The 18,229-nt window shown below is 41.6% G+C and overlaps 3 protein-coding genes across 3 annotated transcripts; 1 reads left to right on the top strand and 2 right to left on the bottom strand.

The window, feature by feature from the left end:
- The first annotated feature begins 363 nt into the window (after positions 1 to 363).
- rep15 (RAB15 effector protein) lies at positions 364 to 1,295 on the top strand. Its single transcript, XM_041938603.1, has 2 exons — positions 364 to 657; positions 750 to 1,295. The coding sequence occupies exons 1-2, from the start codon at positions 364 to 366 to the stop codon at positions 1,293 to 1,295; spliced, it is 840 nt and encodes a 279-aa protein (XP_041794537.1).
- Positions 1,296 to 3,275: 1,980 nt separating this feature from the next.
- On the bottom strand, positions 3,276 to 8,513 carry poglut3 (protein O-glucosyltransferase 3). Its single transcript, XM_041939331.1, has 6 exons — positions 8,197 to 8,513; positions 7,550 to 7,747; positions 6,724 to 7,007; positions 6,354 to 6,558; positions 4,383 to 4,579; positions 3,276 to 4,118 (listed from the first exon to the last, which is right to left on the bottom strand). Exons 1-6 carry the CDS (start codon positions 8,432 to 8,434, stop codon positions 3,678 to 3,680), a joined length of 1,563 nt encoding a protein of 520 aa, XP_041795265.1. The 5' UTR covers positions 8,435 to 8,513; the 3' UTR covers positions 3,276 to 3,677.
- A 646-nt stretch (positions 8,514 to 9,159) lies between these two features.
- On the bottom strand, positions 9,160 to 15,412 carry LOC121607671 (NADH-cytochrome b5 reductase 2). Its single transcript, XM_041938602.1, has 9 exons — positions 15,398 to 15,412; positions 14,982 to 15,128; positions 14,351 to 14,423; positions 13,777 to 13,883; positions 12,776 to 12,905; positions 12,560 to 12,643; positions 12,039 to 12,124; positions 11,809 to 11,908; positions 9,160 to 9,679 (listed from the first exon to the last, which is right to left on the bottom strand). Exons 1-9 carry the CDS (start codon positions 15,410 to 15,412, stop codon positions 9,507 to 9,509), a joined length of 915 nt encoding a protein of 304 aa, XP_041794536.1. The 3' UTR covers positions 9,160 to 9,506.
- Positions 15,413 to 18,229: the final 2,817 nt, after the last annotated feature.

The raw sequence follows: 18,229 nt of genomic DNA, 5'->3' as shown, positions 1-18,229 counted from the left end.
CTTGGGACTACAGAAACTTCCAGACCCATCCTGGTAAGTATCTGGAATTGAAGCTATTTTTAAATAGATATCAGACATAATGTATTAGTGCATTGCATAGGTGGACAGAAAACTGGTTGATCTTCAGTGTGCAACATGGAGAAATACTCATTAAGTCATTGTTAAAGGAAGGAGCAGACAGTAGTTCCCTCTGATGTGTTTACTTTTGTATCTCAAGACCACAGCTATTAAAATATTTGACCCAACTTTTACCATCCAGGTGTCCATCTGTCCCACTGTGCTTTGTAATCTAATGGTACAAATCTTTCCAGTGCATCAGGGAGACCACCCTCTGACCTCCCGCCCTCCCAGCATCAGTCCACCATGGGCCAGAGCATCAGCAAACCCACGTCTAACCCCTTCCAGAACTCCAACTTCTTCTCCTCTTTTAAACGTGGCCCCTCCAGCCCCCCCGCCTCCAGTCCCTCCTACGATCAGCCCGCGTCAACTCGACCGAGCATCTTCGCGACACTCAGGAGACCCCCCGTCCCCAAACCCAACGATTTCATTCCTCTCTTCAACGACTGTATCTATGCCGCCTCGTCCAGAACCCAAGAGTACCTCCTCTTCAAAGACCCGGAGGACAAGTTCCACCCGAGCCCTGAGGTGTTCACTCAGGTAGGTAGCTATATTGTTCTGCAGAAAGCGCCTTTTTAGAACTTCACAAAATTGCTGTTAAGTGGCCCCTAAGACATCTCATCCTCCTTCAGGTCTTCCTAATGACCTACATCTCTCAGAGCATCAGCCTCAACATAACCGACGCCTTCAACTGCACAGCCATGACGCCCGAACAGCGCATCCTCCTGGGGGCTGACTGGGTTTGGGCCGTGCTGGAGAAGCCCACCAAGAACCCTCGGATCCAGATCGCTGTGCAAGTCCTGCATATGCCTGACAAGGAGGACGTCGAGGAGAACGACATCCCCCCAGAGGCCTGCAGTGAATCCGTCCAGATTGCTCAGAAGGAGTCCAGCAACAAGTCCATGTATGAGAGGATGGTGGACTTCTGCACCTCCATTGGCAAGGACTGCTACGCCCTGTTCTTGTTCATGGGGAAGAAAAACGATAAGGGGAATATCTACGGCGTTCTCAGCAACAACTTTGAGGCGGCAATCGGCAAGTGCAACAAGATTGACAGAGCTCTTATCGAGAACTTCTTCAAAGGCTCGAGGTATCTCCACACACCTTCAGGAATGATGCAGGCAATTGTCACCAAGAAAGACGGAGAGCCTCTCACTCTCATGATTAAATTCAGCTGAACCAAAGGGACTCATAACATTTAATGGCCAATAACTAGCACAGTGACACAGTAATAAACTCTCTGCAATAAAAATGTAGGGCCCATTGATGTATCTTTTGAGAAACAACCTCCAGACCGACTAAAATGAAAGTAGAAAGCAAGAAAGAAAATTCTGGTTATTTTGAACCTACCCCAGCTGTCGATGTATGCATGTCGAAGTATGTCAGTCCACTTGTGCAGTTTGCTGCTGTTTACATAGAGTCGTCTTTTCTGAAAGCTTAATCTAGGAACTCATTAAAAACAAGACCAAACATATCATGCTCATACGCGTCTTTAAAGTAATGTATGAGTGAATTTCTCCATTGTGAGATCAATAAAGTCTGATCTGATCTAATCTAATCTAATCTAATCTAAAGAACTGTAAAGTTTCATCATACCTTTCTGGAATAACATCAAGTCTTAATGGGTAACTGTCGAGCTAGGCAGATCCCACTGCAGTGTCTTAATGTGCGTTAAAGAAAAGCTGTGTCACAGTGTGTATCTGACAGCGTGTTTTTACTGAGAACTACAGCACATGATGGTAAAAACAAGGACAGACTATACCCAAAGTTGGAGCCCCACTAAAACTAAAATCATTCAGATTTCTTAACATCATTCTCACAGTGGACTTACTGACCTGCCAAACACTGGTGTTCCATTTACATATTTCACTTCAAGGCTTCTACTAAAGGCATTTTGATAGCAGACATTTTGACTTTACATTGTGAGAAACTGAAGCAGCTAAATGGAATTCAGCCATCGTTCATGTTATATTACATGTGCCTGTGCTTCTCCTACGACATGTCAAACTGTCCTCAGTGACAAAGGCCTGTTCTCACAGCAGTAATTCCAGTTACAGGTGTAACTAATGACATTAATGATGGCTGCGTGTTATTAGTTACACCTGTGCTTTTCCAGCGTTGACACGTCAAAATAGGAAAAAAAGGCCTGTTAAATGTGACTGACAGCAGAACTTCTCACCTGTCAGCTCCCTCCAAAACAACCACGGCCAATCGGAACGTGTTCTTTAAAGACAGACAGCAGGACTGACGATACACGCTCGCAACAGGTTCCCTGTTTTGTAACCGCTTCCTGTTGTGTTTGGATAACCTGTACATTTAAGTTGAACTGAAGCCTTTTCAGTGATGTTTTGCATATTTCCACTGAGCAGCTTGAGCTACATAATTTTGCATGAACTATTTTACTGTTTGGATTTCGGCAGATGGTCCATAAGTACTTTTATCTGAAACTACTGTTTGTGAGGGGGATTTTCTTGTTTTCTATAAATATGCATAATAACTTGCATTGCGTTAAATTGGAGGCCAGTTTCTGTAAATATGAGTGTGTGGTGTATTTGGTTTTGGGCAGAGTAGCTAAAAACATGTTGCTGAAAAGAACTGACATGTCTTTGATCTACAGAGACACAGAGACACTGACTGTTATTAGCATGCAGAGGGTTAGAAAACATTGTTTTCTTGTCAACTATGGTATTGTTTGGATGATGTCACCATAGTTCATCAGTATACAGTGGGTCCAAAAAAGTACATTTCTTTTCATTGTTTATCAAAGATTATTGTAATGTGACTATTGTAAATGCAATGACTTTTTTAGATCTTTAACGTGATTGTATTAATTTGGATTGTTACAGATTTCATTCAAATATTACCACAAATCTTCTCAAATTATCTGACTCAGCTGTTTTCATTAGTGTTGCCCTGTGCATTGGTGTCGTTTTTCTTTTCATAAAATATTTGCAACGGTCACGTTTTTCTTCCCTTGTGGTTTTCCAGGATAATTTAAGGTTCGAACGTGTGAACACATGCAGCTGTACAGTATGACACCACATGGGGACACATAAAGACTATACTGAAGGCTGAGTCACACTCTCAGACCACCGACAGACATGTTTATGACAGGCAGAGGTCACTGTATCAACTGTCAAACACAAGATATATTTAAGATGGATTTATTTTAAGATAATACTGTAAAAATGCAAAGGCACGTGTACAAAACAGCAAATATATCCTCAGTTTCTTGCATTACTAACAGCTTTACAAAGGACACAACACACAGGTAAAAACTAAGAGTGGTATTATCATTTTGAGGGCAGTGTCCTGCAGCCTCGTCTTGAAATGGACAGAGTTTTTATTGCAGATCAGTCCTCAAACTTCCTTTACTGTCCACAATAAAAGCAACAATTTGAATTGAAATGCGTAGTTGTAAACAGTGAAATTCACATTTTCTTGTGAGCATCAGGAACATATTATTATTATTATTATTATTATTATTATCCTCGGGCTTTACATGTCAGGAATGTTTCAAAGAAAAAATGACAATAACTAAGAACTCTAGACGGACTCCATCATAGTTCATCTTTCACGCTGGTTTCTTCTTTGTGGCTTTTCCGCTCACACGTACACACCGCAGTGTGGTCGTCCGGCTGCGGCACCACCTCCATGTCTGCATGTCGTGTTGGCTGTCCTGTCTGCCGCTCTGAGTACATGTGCAGCACTCTGTAGTAGTAACAGTACAGTCTGCTGGGCTGCAGCAGCTCTCTGGCCAGCGTCTGACCCGCTCTGGCGATCTTTTGCGCCTCAGCGTTGTTCTCTTTGGCCCATTTGATTTTCTCCAACAGGTCTGACAGGTTTCTCTTCACGGGCACGTAGTGAGTGCCTGCTTTAAGTTGGCTGTAGAAATATTCATAATACTGTGAGTCCTGCTTTAGAACCAGACTGCTCCCAAGCATCAGGTAAGGAAAGCGATACGCTGCCACTGTTCCATCCACGTTCACCTGGTACTTGTACTAAAACAAGGGAAACAGTAAAGCCATTTTAAACATCAAGAGTGTAAATTATGTACACATTTATCCATTTATCATGGTGAGGCCACTTGACCAAAAAGAGGAAACCACATCAAAAACATCGGAAAGTAGCGAAAAAAAAAACAATGACATAAAATGAAATGAAAAAGGAAAAAGCACCTGCTCAACCAGAAAAGTTAAACAATGCAGCTCTAAGTTTAGAGTAAATTATCATAAAGTATTCATTTATTTACTAATTGTCCTCACCTTGAAGAAGTCAAAGAATCCAACAAGCGGCGCTTTGCCGACTTGTTTCTCCCTGTCTCTGAAGAAGAACCATCCTGTGATGCCTGCATCCAGCAGCTCGGGGTTTTCCTTGGACAGAGAGACCAGATGAAGACGCTCCTCTCGACTGTCTCGGCCACGGAAAAATGCCCGATCTGTCTTGTTAATCCAAGGAGGACCTGGGATAAAGTGGTCCAGATGTTACACAAAAAGGCAGAAAATGTGAGGATATGAGGTCAAAGGGGCTCCAAGTGACAGAATTTAAAAATATCAACTTTACTAAATAATCAGACACATAATAGAGAGTATTACTCTGACACTGGTGTACAAAGCCAAGCAGTCAAAGGAGAGCACATTTTACAGTCTAAAACTGTAAGTGAGTAATGGGCTTTCATTCCAGGTCAGTAAAATAACTTGTATGTACAGCATTTCCATAACAGGTAATGAGTATTTGTCAGGGTTTAACTTGTTCTATAAGGACACATGATGCCTGAGGTAAGGGTGGCTACATCACCTGACTCATTAGTTAATTCACTTTAACCACTGCCAGTTCTTTCTCACTAGTCTGATTAAAAGGAAACATCAGTCAGACGCTAAAATCCACATTCACACGTATTTAAACACTATAAAGAGTATGGTAGGAATGACTGATTTATTTATTTGACCTTTATTTGATTAGGCTGGATTCCTGTGTTTGAAATCCCATGAAACCTGGTCAGCTGGTCAGATCCTGTGGTAAATGTCAAGGCACCGCTGTAATACAGTATCTGTACAATGTGGAAGCTGCTGGTCTTTTCCTCACTTTGGGATTTACAGAGTGAAATTAAAAAGAAACTGCAGATTACCAAATACTGCTGATACTGCAGGTTCACAACGACAGGTCACTGAATCATCCACATTCGTGGGTTACTGACTTTGAACGGTTCTCCACACGATCATTTATATACACTGTAACACCAAAGTGGCCCAGTACTGAGCCATGTGGCGCCCCCAGGTGGACACTTTAAGTATAAGCGGGGAATAAATTCCACCTGTGAGTGGTGCAGATGGCAGCCTGTCCTAGATTCTTCATCTTTGAAGCTCTGTTTTCAAAACCTTTGGACAGTCATACAACTCCTGTGCTATGCATGTCCTGTGACGTCAGGCAAACATAGTCACATAACTGGGGCCCAACATACAGTTCAGCAGCAAAATGATTCAGCACAAAATTAATAGAAACAAAGAAAACAAATTTAAATTCTGCTCAAACTAGGCTGTTGAAATAGACACTAAAATCATCTTTTTTTATCACTGATCTGTTACCAAATCACTACTACCAATCACAACACTGCACAAATGCTCATCTTTGAACAACTCTTATTCTTTTATTTTTATACCTTAGTGTATTTGTACTTTTCTGTATTTGTTCAATACTGGTATGTTCAAAACCCACAAACAGAGTTTTACGTGAGGTTCCTGATTCAGTCCCTGTGGCTCCGTACATCCTGGTACTATTTTGATAGTAAAGAAATCCATTCAAACCACTGTCAGTCTTTTTCTACAACTGTGGTCCACATTATTAAAAACTTTCCATAAATCATTAAAAATCTCTGAGCCATGCTGACCTTAGTCAAGGGCTTCAATGTAATTAACCACCTTCACAGCTGCATTTATAGAACAACTTGATCTATGAAATTCTGCCTGATAGTAGGCCTAATATTTCTACAAATAGTTCAGTACAAATAAAAGTCTCCATAACTAGCTTTCTAGATTTGGGGGACGTACATTTACAAGACTAATAATAACAACTATGCTTTGCAGCTGAATGGACTTCATCCCCATTAACTGATGGATACCTTACACAGAAAGACACAAAATTCAATGTCTGAGCTTCACATCTCGACTACAGCAGGCCTCACAGTGGCACAGGAGAGAGTGTGTGAGTGTGAGTGTGTGTGTGTGTGTGTGTGTTACCTGTGTTTCCCTGGACAGACAGCAGGTCATTGGTGACACCTCTCATGGTCTCCAGGGTGGAGTGTGTGACCTCATAAGTTGGGAGGACAATGTCCCGTGTGTCTGTAGAGCCACACCACGACAACACTGGAACAGGGTCCGTTCTCCTGGTCTCTAAAGGCCAGTCGCCGACATTGATGTAAAACTCCACATCAGGCACCCTCACCTTCAACAGCAAAGACCCCAGGACAGTAAAGTCAGCAATCACATGATGCCACGTGCAGTTTGCAGTTTCTTGGCAGTAACATTGAGAAACTACATGTAGCAAATGTGCCAAAACATGCAAAAATACCTAAATGATCCTTAAACATGCCTAAAACTCAGAGAATACCTTTCTCATTAGAGAGAGCAGCATTTCATCAGAGAACATCTTGAAGTCGGTGTATTTTCCCAAAGTGCGGCGGTACAGCTGGTTGTTGATGATAGCGTAGTGAATGAGGCCTCCTCTGTTGACGAATCTGTGAGGCACTTCCTGTCTGAGACGCTGCAGGTCGACTGCTGGAAAGGATTTAAAGTCCGCCAGAATCTGAGGCTCCTCAGCAGGACACTGCATGGCGCTCTGCCAGGTGGAGGCATCGGGTTCTGGACAGTTGCAGTATTCATGATAGACCGGACCTGAGCGTTGAAAATAATACTGAGGGTTAGATGAGGGGGCCAGAGCAAGTCAAAGCAAGGGGCCATTAGTTTAATCTGTCCTGTATCACATTGTGATGTTGCTTTGTGTACAACACCGGCATCCTGATATATGAAACGCTGGTAGACCGTGTCGAACATTCCTGATACAGGACAAACTCACGTTGCACTATTTCTCCACGTTTCAAAGCATCTGCTGTTTTTAGGTGAGGGGCGACATGAGATGATATTCAGTGAATCTGCATAAGAATGACTGTGACAGGCTCAGTGAGGTTTTGTGTTAAGACCAGCACTCATTATGCACAGATGTGGTCATTCTGGTGATGCAGCGTGGGGGTTCTTTTGCAACACAGCCCTTTAATGTGTCATGCCTGTCTGTGTGCCCTGGGAGAGGGATCCGTCCTCTGTCGGACGCAGGCTGTTGTGTGGTGTGCATTCAAAATTCCGGATTTTGGGCTGCAGAAAGAAAGAGAACTTGTCTATTGAACCTGACAGTGTTTATTAATGCACGACACAGCACAAACCTTGGATGGTGTAGGGTGACTTGGCGACAGCAGCATCTTGGTGGAGGACCTCCACCTTCAGGCCCTTCAGCACAGTCCCGTAGAGCCGGTACCTGACCAGGAAGGAGCCGTCTCGTCTGTCCAAAGGTGGAGGGACGTGGATGCGGATGTGCTCCTTCTTGTCCAGCGGACTTATCCTCACTTTAAATGTGTCCGCACCTAAACAGCACATGTGAAGAACATTTCAGTGGCCTGTGCGGCTTAATTTTGTCTTGCTGCAGGGCTTAATGAATGGCATCGACTTCCATTATGTGTTGTAGAAATGCACCTGCCCGGCCCTGATGCACGAGCCTTTGTTGTTAGCTGAGCAAAGACACCAAAGCCTCGTGTTTTAGGGCTGTAGGGCACCGAGCATGATTAAAAACAGCTTTGGAGGGTGAATGAGGAAGTTATGATGACTAAACTCGTGTTTAATAATCACGTCTCGTCGATAATAACACGAACAAACCGCGGCTGAATCTAGCTAGCTAGCGTTACGTCTGTTGATGAAGTTTAATGTTCCCAGATCAGTTGGGGTCGCAGGAGATTAGCTAGCAGCGACCGATTCACTGGTGCTATGCTGAACATAATGACACTTCCGGCACACACCGTGTTTGTGGTCGCTTTACCTGGAGACACAGTCAGGTTTTCTCCGTTTGAACTGACCGCCTGAATAATGAAGTACCGGACTGGTAAAACTATGTCGGGGTTCAGCCCTGGACCCCAGACGAGACATCTCTCTGGAGTGATCCGTTCACAGTCACAACCCGTGAGGTTTATGCTGAGAAACACCGCTAAAACTATAACCTTACTGAATACAGCACTGGGTACAGACTTAACTAAGTCTACTTCACGCTCACACACCATGTTCCTCCAAGTGCTCACTGCTGAACGCCTAAACTTCCTAAATACCGACTGTAAAGTTTTGATAGAAACTCTAAGCCGACATGTTGGCGGAGAGAAACACGCCCATTATCCAGTGATGCCTTCACTGGATGTTGGAATCGTTGGACGCAGAATGTGACGCCCCACCAAAGACCCAAATACTGCCCACTGCACAGTATTGACAAAAGCGATTCAACCACTCAAGGTCCACTTAACACATTTGTTCTAGAGAGCTTTCGACCAAACCTGAAAAATGCAACAGATAACACCTAATTTGTTCCAGATGGTCCCAGCTCACATACAGCTCCTTAAAACCATAGAGTAGTGGTTTTCCTTGTGCTTTCTGGTCTTATATCATTCATCTTGTCTGCTCACAGTCTGTTGTCGTGGTTAGTTTGAATGTAAAGTTGTTGGATTTTAGACTTTGCAATATAACTTAGCATCTTAGCAGTGAATTAAATAATATGTTGCTCACTGAAAGTGGAAGACTATTAAATATTCACTATTAACTTCATGTTAGGCGAAGTGCTTTACTTTGGTGTATGGTATATAGAATACTATAAGAGGCTTATAGAATACTTAGAACATTTGAGAGTTTTACACAAGTAAAATGACAGAAAAAGTACAACACATTAGTGCTCTAAGTGTACGAAGCATTGTGTATTAAAACCAACATTGTTGTTTTTATGTCTTTATTCCACAAAAATGTACACTTTGGCCTAAAAAAGAGATTAAAATGAATGTTGTCTTGTACAAAATGTAATCACACATAGCAGGTCTGATGACATACTGTTTACTGTAAGACTACATCTGAGGCCCCAGACATTCCCATAGTGACGTCCCTGAGTAATTTTGATGGCAATTACAAACCCATTGTACGGCACAGGTCTGCCGTAGGTGTTCTCATGTCACTGACATAAAAAAATCATCAAAAATCATCATGCTTCAATGAAAAGCATAATTTATGGACAGTATGACATAAACAGTGTTAATAGAGTTGGTTTAGTGATAGACTGATTGAAGAAAAAAAACTGTTTTGTAGTTAATTAGAACACTAATATGCAAAAATGTTTTCTGTTTTGTGTCCCAGCTTGTCCAGATTTGGCAGACAGGCGTACTGGATCATCGGCGGAGGACCGCACAGGACAATGAGGACATCGCTGGACGGAGCAGGGAGGTGGTCCTTGATCATGTCATAAGTCACAAACCCTGAACTATAGCTCCAATCTGAAGGACAAGAGAGAGAAAGAAAGATCAACCTTCTACTGCAGAGAAAAAGATTTTGAACAATTTGCATCTCAATGGTTTCTAATTTTTAAACAATTTTTAAAAAATTCAGACTAGAATGTGTTCAATCATTTTCCTTAAAAAAGTTCCATTTCGACACAGCTGTGTGTCATATTTACAACCATTAATGTAAAAGCACGTCCATCCTCTGTGCTGGCATAATGTGTAATTTCTTGTTCTCAGGGGAGACGACATGGGACATTCAAAGACTGAATGAAATCAGTAATGTAATTAAACAACTGAAATAAGAAACACACAGAGGCTGGTTCAACTTGTGCTTTCATCGACTGATAGTCATCTCTCCCTCCGAGGCAACCAAATAATGACACTGCTAACGAAGAGCAAGCACACCTCTTCTAATGAATAATGATCAAGGGCTGATGTGTTTCTGTTCCCTGTGGAACTAATGACAGACAAGACCGAATGTGAGCAGCGTTGGAGGCCTTCACAACGCAGATTATGTAACAATATTGTGCTCATTAATTTCTGCTCGCTTTAAGGATTATGCAAAGGAAGACATGAGCGTTTTGCTAAGCTACTGTAACACCTTGTTGGAGCTATCGCTCTCCTCAGCCTGCAGGAATTTTCCTTTAGCCGAACAGTCTTTGTTTGCTTTCCCACTCTAAATATTCAGCAGTGAAACCAAAGGTCTGGGCTTTCAGACTTTAGAGACATTTGAGATTTATTCAGCTTCATATAGCCTGGCACAGAGCTGTATGTCCTTTATGGTAACATGATAAAACTAGAATTACCGCCTAGTAGTAGTACGACTCCATTAACCTGCAGCAGTCTACATCCATGTTTGTCCAGACTCATATAAGTGTCTTTTTTGGTGACATGAATGATTCCAGTGAATCATTTCCAGTGAGTTTATCCATCCTGTCATAATTAGAGTATGAATTCTTGAGTTATGTTCAAAAATGTGTTTTGTGATCTTTGACCAGCAAAATCTAATCCGTTCATCCTTGAGTCCAAGTGAACAAATCTTAAGAAATTCCCTCAAAGCGAGAACGGGACGGATGGACGGACAACCTGAGAACATCACGCCTTCAGCCACAGCTTTTCCTGACACAAAGGTATAATTAGGCATGGCAAATGTTAACTCCAGATCCCACATGATGAGAAGTAAACACACGGAAGTGTTTTACTCTGCTATGTTTTGCTCTTTTTTTGTCTTCTGTTATGATGTTATGTGGTGTATAGCAAATAAAGTTTACAATCTAATATAATTTCTACTTAAATTAATATTTCTTAAATTAAATTCTGCTGCTGTGATGAATGAACTGTGATATCTTCATCCTCCAAAGTTTGATCACAGGGAAAATCTGTTTTTTCTTTGTAGCCTCCTTGACGCAGAACTCAGCAATACAATAAATTTGACATATTAAAACCTTAAAAAACTGATATAGCTAACGTGTTAGCCAACTGCTCAGTACACACAGCTTGCTGAGACATCCAGCAGGCACAGAGCCACATTAGCATGTATTTGGAGCCGTGTTTCTGGCATTTTCGGCAGCTTCGGTTTGTCTCCAGCTTCTTTAGAAAGACATCTGTCTCTGTAGCTGCTAAATGCTCCGCAGCTACTGCAGCTGCCAGCCTTGTCTGTCTGGTGCTGGGCATGTAGCGGGCAGTGGGTTTATTAGAACTTTTCCTCTGAAAAAAGCTGCCTGCTGATGCTGGAAATGAGATCAATGATAGCGGTGAGACTGAACCAACAGTTACGCTGTGGGCCATAAAGCCAAAACAATTAACTGAAAAATGCTGAAAAGCTCTGCGGAGCTGAGGAGAACTGCTGAGCTGGGCAATAATGTTCTGTGGGTTCATCACTGCACGCGACTCCTTTCCCATTACATGTTGCCATGTGATTGATTGTGCAGGATTTTTGCTTTGTACTAAAAACATGGTAACATCCATCTGGTGTTAATATGTCAAAATTAAGGCTGCGTTACACAGACAACCTGTTTCTGCTTCGGTCAGAGGTGATTTCCCCCAATAATTGCTTCACTGTAGTTGTTTCTGATATGACAATAAATAACTTGAACTTGATAGTTGAAGAAATGCTGCCTGACCTTGTGGAGGTTTGTCCAGAGTGAACCACACTTTAACTTTGTCAGGATGGTTCTTCTTCGCCTCCTCCAGCTCCTCCCTCAGCAGGATATCTTTCTCAGTCTGAGAGGGAGCAAGTGAAAGCAATTTAATTTCTCCAGAGCATTTCCATTTATGTACAGCACAGTAACACTCGTTAACAATGAGACACAAGGGAAAGATTTCCCAGAACAATGTGCTGCACGGAGCTGACCTGGTTGGCAAATATAAGCGAGCACTTGGTGTTGTCAGTGGGGTCTGATGTGATGCTGCGGATTAGCTGCAGCATGGGAGTGATACCTGAGATGGTAGAAGACACTCACGTTAGTCTCAGAGAGGAATGAGGGTATTAATGTTTCCTTTTCTCAGTTTTCAAAAGAATGATATTGTCAAAGTGAAAAAAAAAATAATCACATGGCCCTGAAAGTTAAACTATATGACAGCTTTGGGTGTCATTTCTGTGTTATAAGAGAGAAAAGCCACTGCAGAAGTTTTCTTTTCCCGCTCCTCACCTATAAAACATATATTTCCAACATACATGTAAGGTCCTGTTATACAGCAGGTACTGCATGATGCAAAGTATTCATATCGGTGAGTGCTCTGAGGGAATCACGTCACAGAGAAGAATATGTTATTCTGCAGTGATTGCAGCCTGCTGAGCCTCTGTGATGCTCTATGAATACATGCATTAATGTACATTAGAGTGATTGAAAGTATATGGAAATGTAATTGAACCTGTTCCACCAGCGATCATTCCAACGTGTCTGAACTTTCGAGCCCTCGCCTCTGACTTCTTGTCTGGTCGGATGGAAAACTGCCCTGATGAGGAGAGAGTCTCAGTATCAGTCTGTGTCTGGGCAGCTGAAGCTGCTCGGACGGTCTCGTATTGTACCACAGTGACATCTGCTGGAGACAGCAGCTTGCCTTTTCTCTTTTCACACATGCACACACCATTTCCTTCATACACCAGCAGTCCATTGGGTCCTCTGAAGTCAATGGTATCACCAATAGCCATGTCGTCCAGGTGCTGAGACATCTTCCCTCCCTCCGGGAAGGACGGGTGGCTGTTCTTGTAGTACACCTGGAGAAGTTTCCATACGGACACAACAATTTAATTCTCTCTGTTACTGACTCATTGTCTCTACAGTGTATTAAAAATCTCCTCTTGTTAGAATAGCCAGTAGTTTGCCCTGCTAACAGGACAATTGAAAGGCACCCGAGTGTGGATAATCTTGACTTTGTGACAAGCAGCATCCAAAATATAAAGCCAAGTGTAAACATTACACTGACTTATTATCACCTTATAAAGTTGATATGGCAAACGTATTAGCAAGCAATAGCTTATCAACACATCATGCAGACATGTTTCAAGGCCATTGTAGGTCTAACGTTCCTTCTCCCTTCAGCTCGGTTTTGGTCTGCATCAACTCCTGAGAAACATATCTGGCTTTTAGGCTGCTAAATGCTCCACTCTGTTCACCAGCAGGTCGCTGACTTTGTCTGGTGCTGAGAAGGTAGTGTAGTGGATAAAATCTGGCTGGGATATTTCTTCCTATTGCAGCATCACACTTGATTGGTCTTTTCATCTCTTTAGATCATCAGGGGTTCTTTTAATGGACGGGAAAAGAGCTGCAGAGCATTTGGACCATTTATTAATGACTTATTATCAACATTTGTAATTGCAGACGTAATAGATTATTAGAAAGTGAGAAAGTAAGGCGCTTTATTCAGGGCTTGCCACCCATCTGACAACCAATATGCAATATAATCTGTAAAGCATCAGTAACTGACTTCTTAGAATTAATAAAGCCAATAATTGTAACATACAAAGTAATTGAAAAAGAAGCACTTGGCCTAAATAACCCCCAAATACCTCCAGCAGTCAACACTTCGGCCAACCAGTGCCGGTAAACTTGTGTTGTTCTGTGCCATACATCATTAATGTTGATTACCTTGACCACGAGGTCAACGTATCCCTGGTCTTCATCACTGGAGACTGGAGTGTAGGCTCTGACCACCAGACTGCCCTTCACCTTGGCTGACAGGTACACATGCTGACCTGGTCCACAGGACAGAGAGGAAGAGGGAAGAAGTGAGGACGGGTGAGGTTTTCAAATGCCTGTATAACTATCTAACTATACTAACTATTATATATATATAACAGCATATACTGCACCATAAGTGGAAAAGGAGACTTTGTATTGCTCCATAGCTCTCATTTTACCTATACGTCACATCCTTTAATGCATTTCAGTTTAATCAGTGGAATCGCTGATAAATATTACAAACAGAGTAAGTGAATGTATTCTCATTTATTGCCATATTTCAAGAGACTTAGAATCAAAGATCAAGTCAGACCAACATTCAGCACAATTCAGGCTTCAAGTGCTGGATATTTACAAGAAGTCGTACAAAGTAACACAGCTGTGTGCAACTCACGCTCGGACATGAGAGTGTAAATACTTCCTTATCACCATGATACTTGGAAATCTTTGTAAGTGTGAGGAGTTTTATATGTTTCAGTACCTATTGGCAGTCCAAGGACATGAGTTGCAGATGGAAGGCCAAACCGAAACTTCTTTGTGTCATGGCTGATTTCCTGCACAAGGACGCACACGGGTTAGAAATAAATACAATAAAGAAATAGCACATACCAATATCAATGCTGCTAGCTTGGAAAATAAATGACTTGAGACCTCAATTCAAGACCGGATGGTCTTCAGAGTATATTTAATGTATATTTATCTAATGTACCAAACTTTGAAACTAGATGATGAAACATGAGTGTGTTTTCTCCGGTTTTCCAGAGTGCACAAATAGGAGCGTCACAGCAGTTTGGCCTGTGCACTAAAAAATACAAAAATAACAAAACCTGCTGTCATGGTTTAATTTAAAAACTGCGGTTGGCCAACTTCTTGTGACTCCATGCTGAATTGTCAGTTCAATAAGGCGTGAAACACCAGCTGGAACATGACTGGGAGTGCAGGTCTCGCTTTCTGCTGCCAGGTAGATGCAACATTGTTCCCTCACAGTACTGAAGTCATAGCATAGCAGTTGAATATTAACTCACTGTATCATAATCAATGACAATTTGAATGTGTCTGCGAGAATAGGGTACTGTAATATTGTTAGGTATGGGTGTCCGTCTGCAGTCTACCTTTTTGCTTATAAGGGGAAGGGGATATTTGACCGTAGAATCCTGCAGAGTGATGGGCTGTTTCTTCTTCTTCTGTCCTGCAGAACTTTGCAGGTAGTACAGCACGGTCACTACCACCACAGAAACAGCCACCACCAATGGGATCATCTGCAAGACAAAGATCACATCATCTCCGCTGTACGTGCACTGACTTACTGTAAGTACAGTGCACAGAACAGTCAAGGCTCTAGTTTTGTACAAAATGCATTATCAATGAGTTGTAACAACATAGATAAGGAATAAGGAAAGAGGAATGAGCATGTAAATAAAATCTCACAGTCTGAGTAAGATCTTCTTCAAGGAATATAACATACAGACACCAAAAAAGATAAAGTGGAATAATTCTAGAAGGAAGTGAAGTGAAAGCTCATTCTCACCAAGGAGCGATCCATAGTTTACCGTGTCACAGAGTGTGCTAGTGTGCTCTGTCCTCATGGAGAGACCAGAGTCCACACACAGTGGAGGCAAGGACAGCCTTCACAGTCTCTCTCTCTCTCTCTCTCTCTCTCTCTCTCTCTCTCTCTCTCTCTCTCTCTCTCTCTCTCTCCCACACACACACACACACACACAAAGTAAAGGCCTCCAAAGGGGTGTGGCTTCCTGCTGGGGGAAAGGTGACACAAGGTCCAAAGCACCAATAAGAAGACAGATCTCACCATGACACTATATAGTACAGAGGTGGTGTTCATGCAGTGAGGAGCAGCGCTATGAGATCACACCACTGAGAGAGGGGTGGAGAGAGAGAGAGAGAGAGACACAGGGATTACATAACAAACACTGAGAGAAAAAGTTTTTTCTTTACAGAGAAGAATTGACCAGTACTTACACACTCAGAGCCGATATTCCTGACTGTGTGGGCAGAAAACATACTGCACAGAAATGTGCACCTTTATGTGATACATGACAGAAAAGTCTGACTGCAGACGAAGAGGAGGGTGACTTCTCAGAGGGCTGCAATCAAATCAAAGTTATAAAAACAAGTGCCATAAAAATCTAAAAGTTTCTGACCTACCTGTGGCATCACCATGCAGTAAAACAAAGATCATATAAACTTTAACTACAATGGCCTCTAATAGATGAAGTACAAAGTGCTCCACATAAATGACACAACACCTGTGAACATAATACACCTCTCAGAATGTAAAAACCATAAAACTTTGTGTCCTATTTAGCATTTAGAAGAAGCATTTGTAAGACACTCCAATGTAGTTATCCTCATATACAGGCTTTTGTGATATTAAAGTATTTGACCTATTTCCCCTGTGAAGATATGATTTCGCATTATTACGTGTATGACTATTTATTATGTCATTCATTACCTGTTTATACACCAACCTCCACTTCTGCATGGCCACAGTTACAGTTGTTGACAAATACATCAATAACCACTTACATCTGCTTACAACTACTTTATAGTGTGTTATAAATCATTTTATAACTGCCACATAGGGGAACTTACTCTATGTGTTGACCCTGTATTTACAGCAGTTTTAAAGCAGGTGTTTGACTGTGTTTCAAGTTATGTCCTGAAGAGTATAAATCCATCTCTGCAAACAGGCCTCTTCCAAGATGCCTTCAAAATAGCTGTAATAAAACCATTACTTAAGAAACCCAACCCAGATAATGATGCAATCACCAGCTATACACCGACATCCAACCTTTCATTCATAAGTAAGAGCCTGGAAAAGATAGTTTCAGTGCAAATTAACTCATTTCTTAAAGAAAACAACATTCTGGAGGAATTTCAGTCAGACTTCAGAACAAACCACAACACTGAAACTGATCTGACTAAAATAATCAGTGACCTCTAAAGACTAAATTCTGATGAAAATGAGCTCTCAGTTCTTGTCCTCTTACACCTCAGTGCAGTGTTTGATACGATTGACCATGATATCTTAGATCAATGGTCTTGAACAGTTGGTTGGTCTTTCTATCTGTGTATTAAACTGATTTAAAACAAACATCATGGGGAGAAAGTTTGACGTCAGTCTTGGAGATCATCTGTCTGAGAAACACGTCATCTGTTTTGGGGCTGCAGTCAGCTGCTTTGGTCCATTACTGTACCTCACTGTACCTGCTGCCACTTGGTGACATCATTAGAGAGCAAAATGTATGTTTCCATTGTTATACAGATGACGCACAAGTGTACATCTCTGCCTAACCAAAAGATGCTGCAGACAAAACTGAAATCCTACTAGTCCTAAAACAAAACGAGAAAGGCTGTTTAATAATCTGGGGAAATTAACTGCCTGAATTAAATCTGAGGTTACAAATCTTGGTGTTATTTTAAATTAAATAAATTGAGTATGACCATTTATAGATATATATAAAAAAGATGATTCATGCCTTTATTTTAAGCCGACTCCATTATTGTTACACATATACCGGCCTCCTGAAAAAAAAGAGACTTTAGCTCATTCAAAACTCTGCAGCTCAAGAGGAGAGAGCATATCAGTCCAGTTTTAGCTGCTATGAACTGTCTTCCATTTAACACTCATCCTCCTCCTTGTATACAAAGCCCTTAATGGACTAGGACCAAGCTACATTGCTAACTAGATCATCTATTATCCGCCTAAAGGAACACTGTGATCATCTGCTGCTGGTCAACTGGAGGTTTCTAGCAACAGCTGAAAGAAAATCAGGGATGCAGCCTTTGTCCATTATGCCCCATAGCTCTGGAAAACAGTAACTACAGATATCAGGGAAGCAGCTCGCTGAATATTTTTAGAAGATCTTTTCACTTTAGCTAGCTATGACTTCCTGATACAGCTCAGAAACCTTTGTGCATTGTCTTGCACTTATGCACTGCTGCACTAAATTTATGTATTTTACTTGATTTTTTTTGCATTCAATGTACTCAGTTTTTAACATCATTATTCTTAGTATTATTCAGCAGGTTTTATTTTATCTTATTTGTCATTTATTTTCTATCCCTGTTTTTATGGTCATGCTATGTCTTTTTATGTGAAGCACTTGGTGCTTTTGATTTCTGTGCTGTAAAGTACTTTGAGCTGCATTTTTTTGTATGAAAGGTGCTATACAGCTAATTCTTATTATTCTTAATATGTACCATCTTAGCATGCTAACATTTGCTAATCAGCACTAAACACAAAGACTGATGGGAAAGTCAAGACAACTTGAAAATTGGACCTGATGATGGCAGTGGATGAAAAGTCAGAGGGCTTATCCATTTTAATGTCAAGACACTG

The sequence above is a fragment of the Chelmon rostratus genome, chromosome 6, assembly GCF_017976325.1.
Source record: "Chelmon rostratus isolate fCheRos1 chromosome 6, fCheRos1.pri, whole genome shotgun sequence".
Lineage (NCBI taxonomy): Eukaryota > Metazoa > Chordata > Actinopteri > Chaetodontiformes > Chaetodontidae > Chelmon > Chelmon rostratus.
Note: the sequence above shows the minus strand (reverse complement) of the source record. Positions and strands in the feature narration are given on the sequence as shown.

Excerpts from the sequence above, each read along its gene's own strand:
- rep15 (XM_041938603.1), top strand. The coding sequence starts at position 364 with ATGGGCCAGAGCATCAGCAAACCCACGTCTAACCCCTTCCAGAACTCC. Across the intron at positions 658-749 it reads GCCCTGAGGTGTTCACTCAG|GTCTTCCTAATGACCTACAT; the intron begins GTAGGTAGCTAT and ends ATCCTCCTTCAG.
- poglut3 (XM_041939331.1), bottom strand. The coding sequence starts at position 8,434 with ATGGTGTGTGAGCGTGAAGTAGACTTAGTTAAGTCTGTACCCAGTGCT. Across the intron at positions 7,748-8,196 it reads AAACCTGACTGTGTCTCCAG|GTGCGGACACATTTAAAGTG; the intron begins GTAAAGCGACCA and ends TGTGCTGTTTAG. Across the intron at positions 4,119-4,382 it reads GATTCTTTGACTTCTTCAAG|TACAAGTACCAGGTGAACGT; the intron begins GTGAGGACAATT and ends CCCTTGTTTTAG.
- LOC121607671 (XM_041938602.1), bottom strand. Across the intron at positions 14,424-14,981 it reads TTCCCCTTATAAGCAAAAAG|GAAATCAGCCATGACACAAA; the intron begins GTAGACTGCAGA and ends GTCCTTGTGCAG. Across the intron at positions 11,909-12,038 it reads CGCTTATATTTGCCAACCAG|ACTGAGAAAGATATCCTGCT; the intron begins GTCAGCTCCGTG and ends GCTCCCTCTCAG.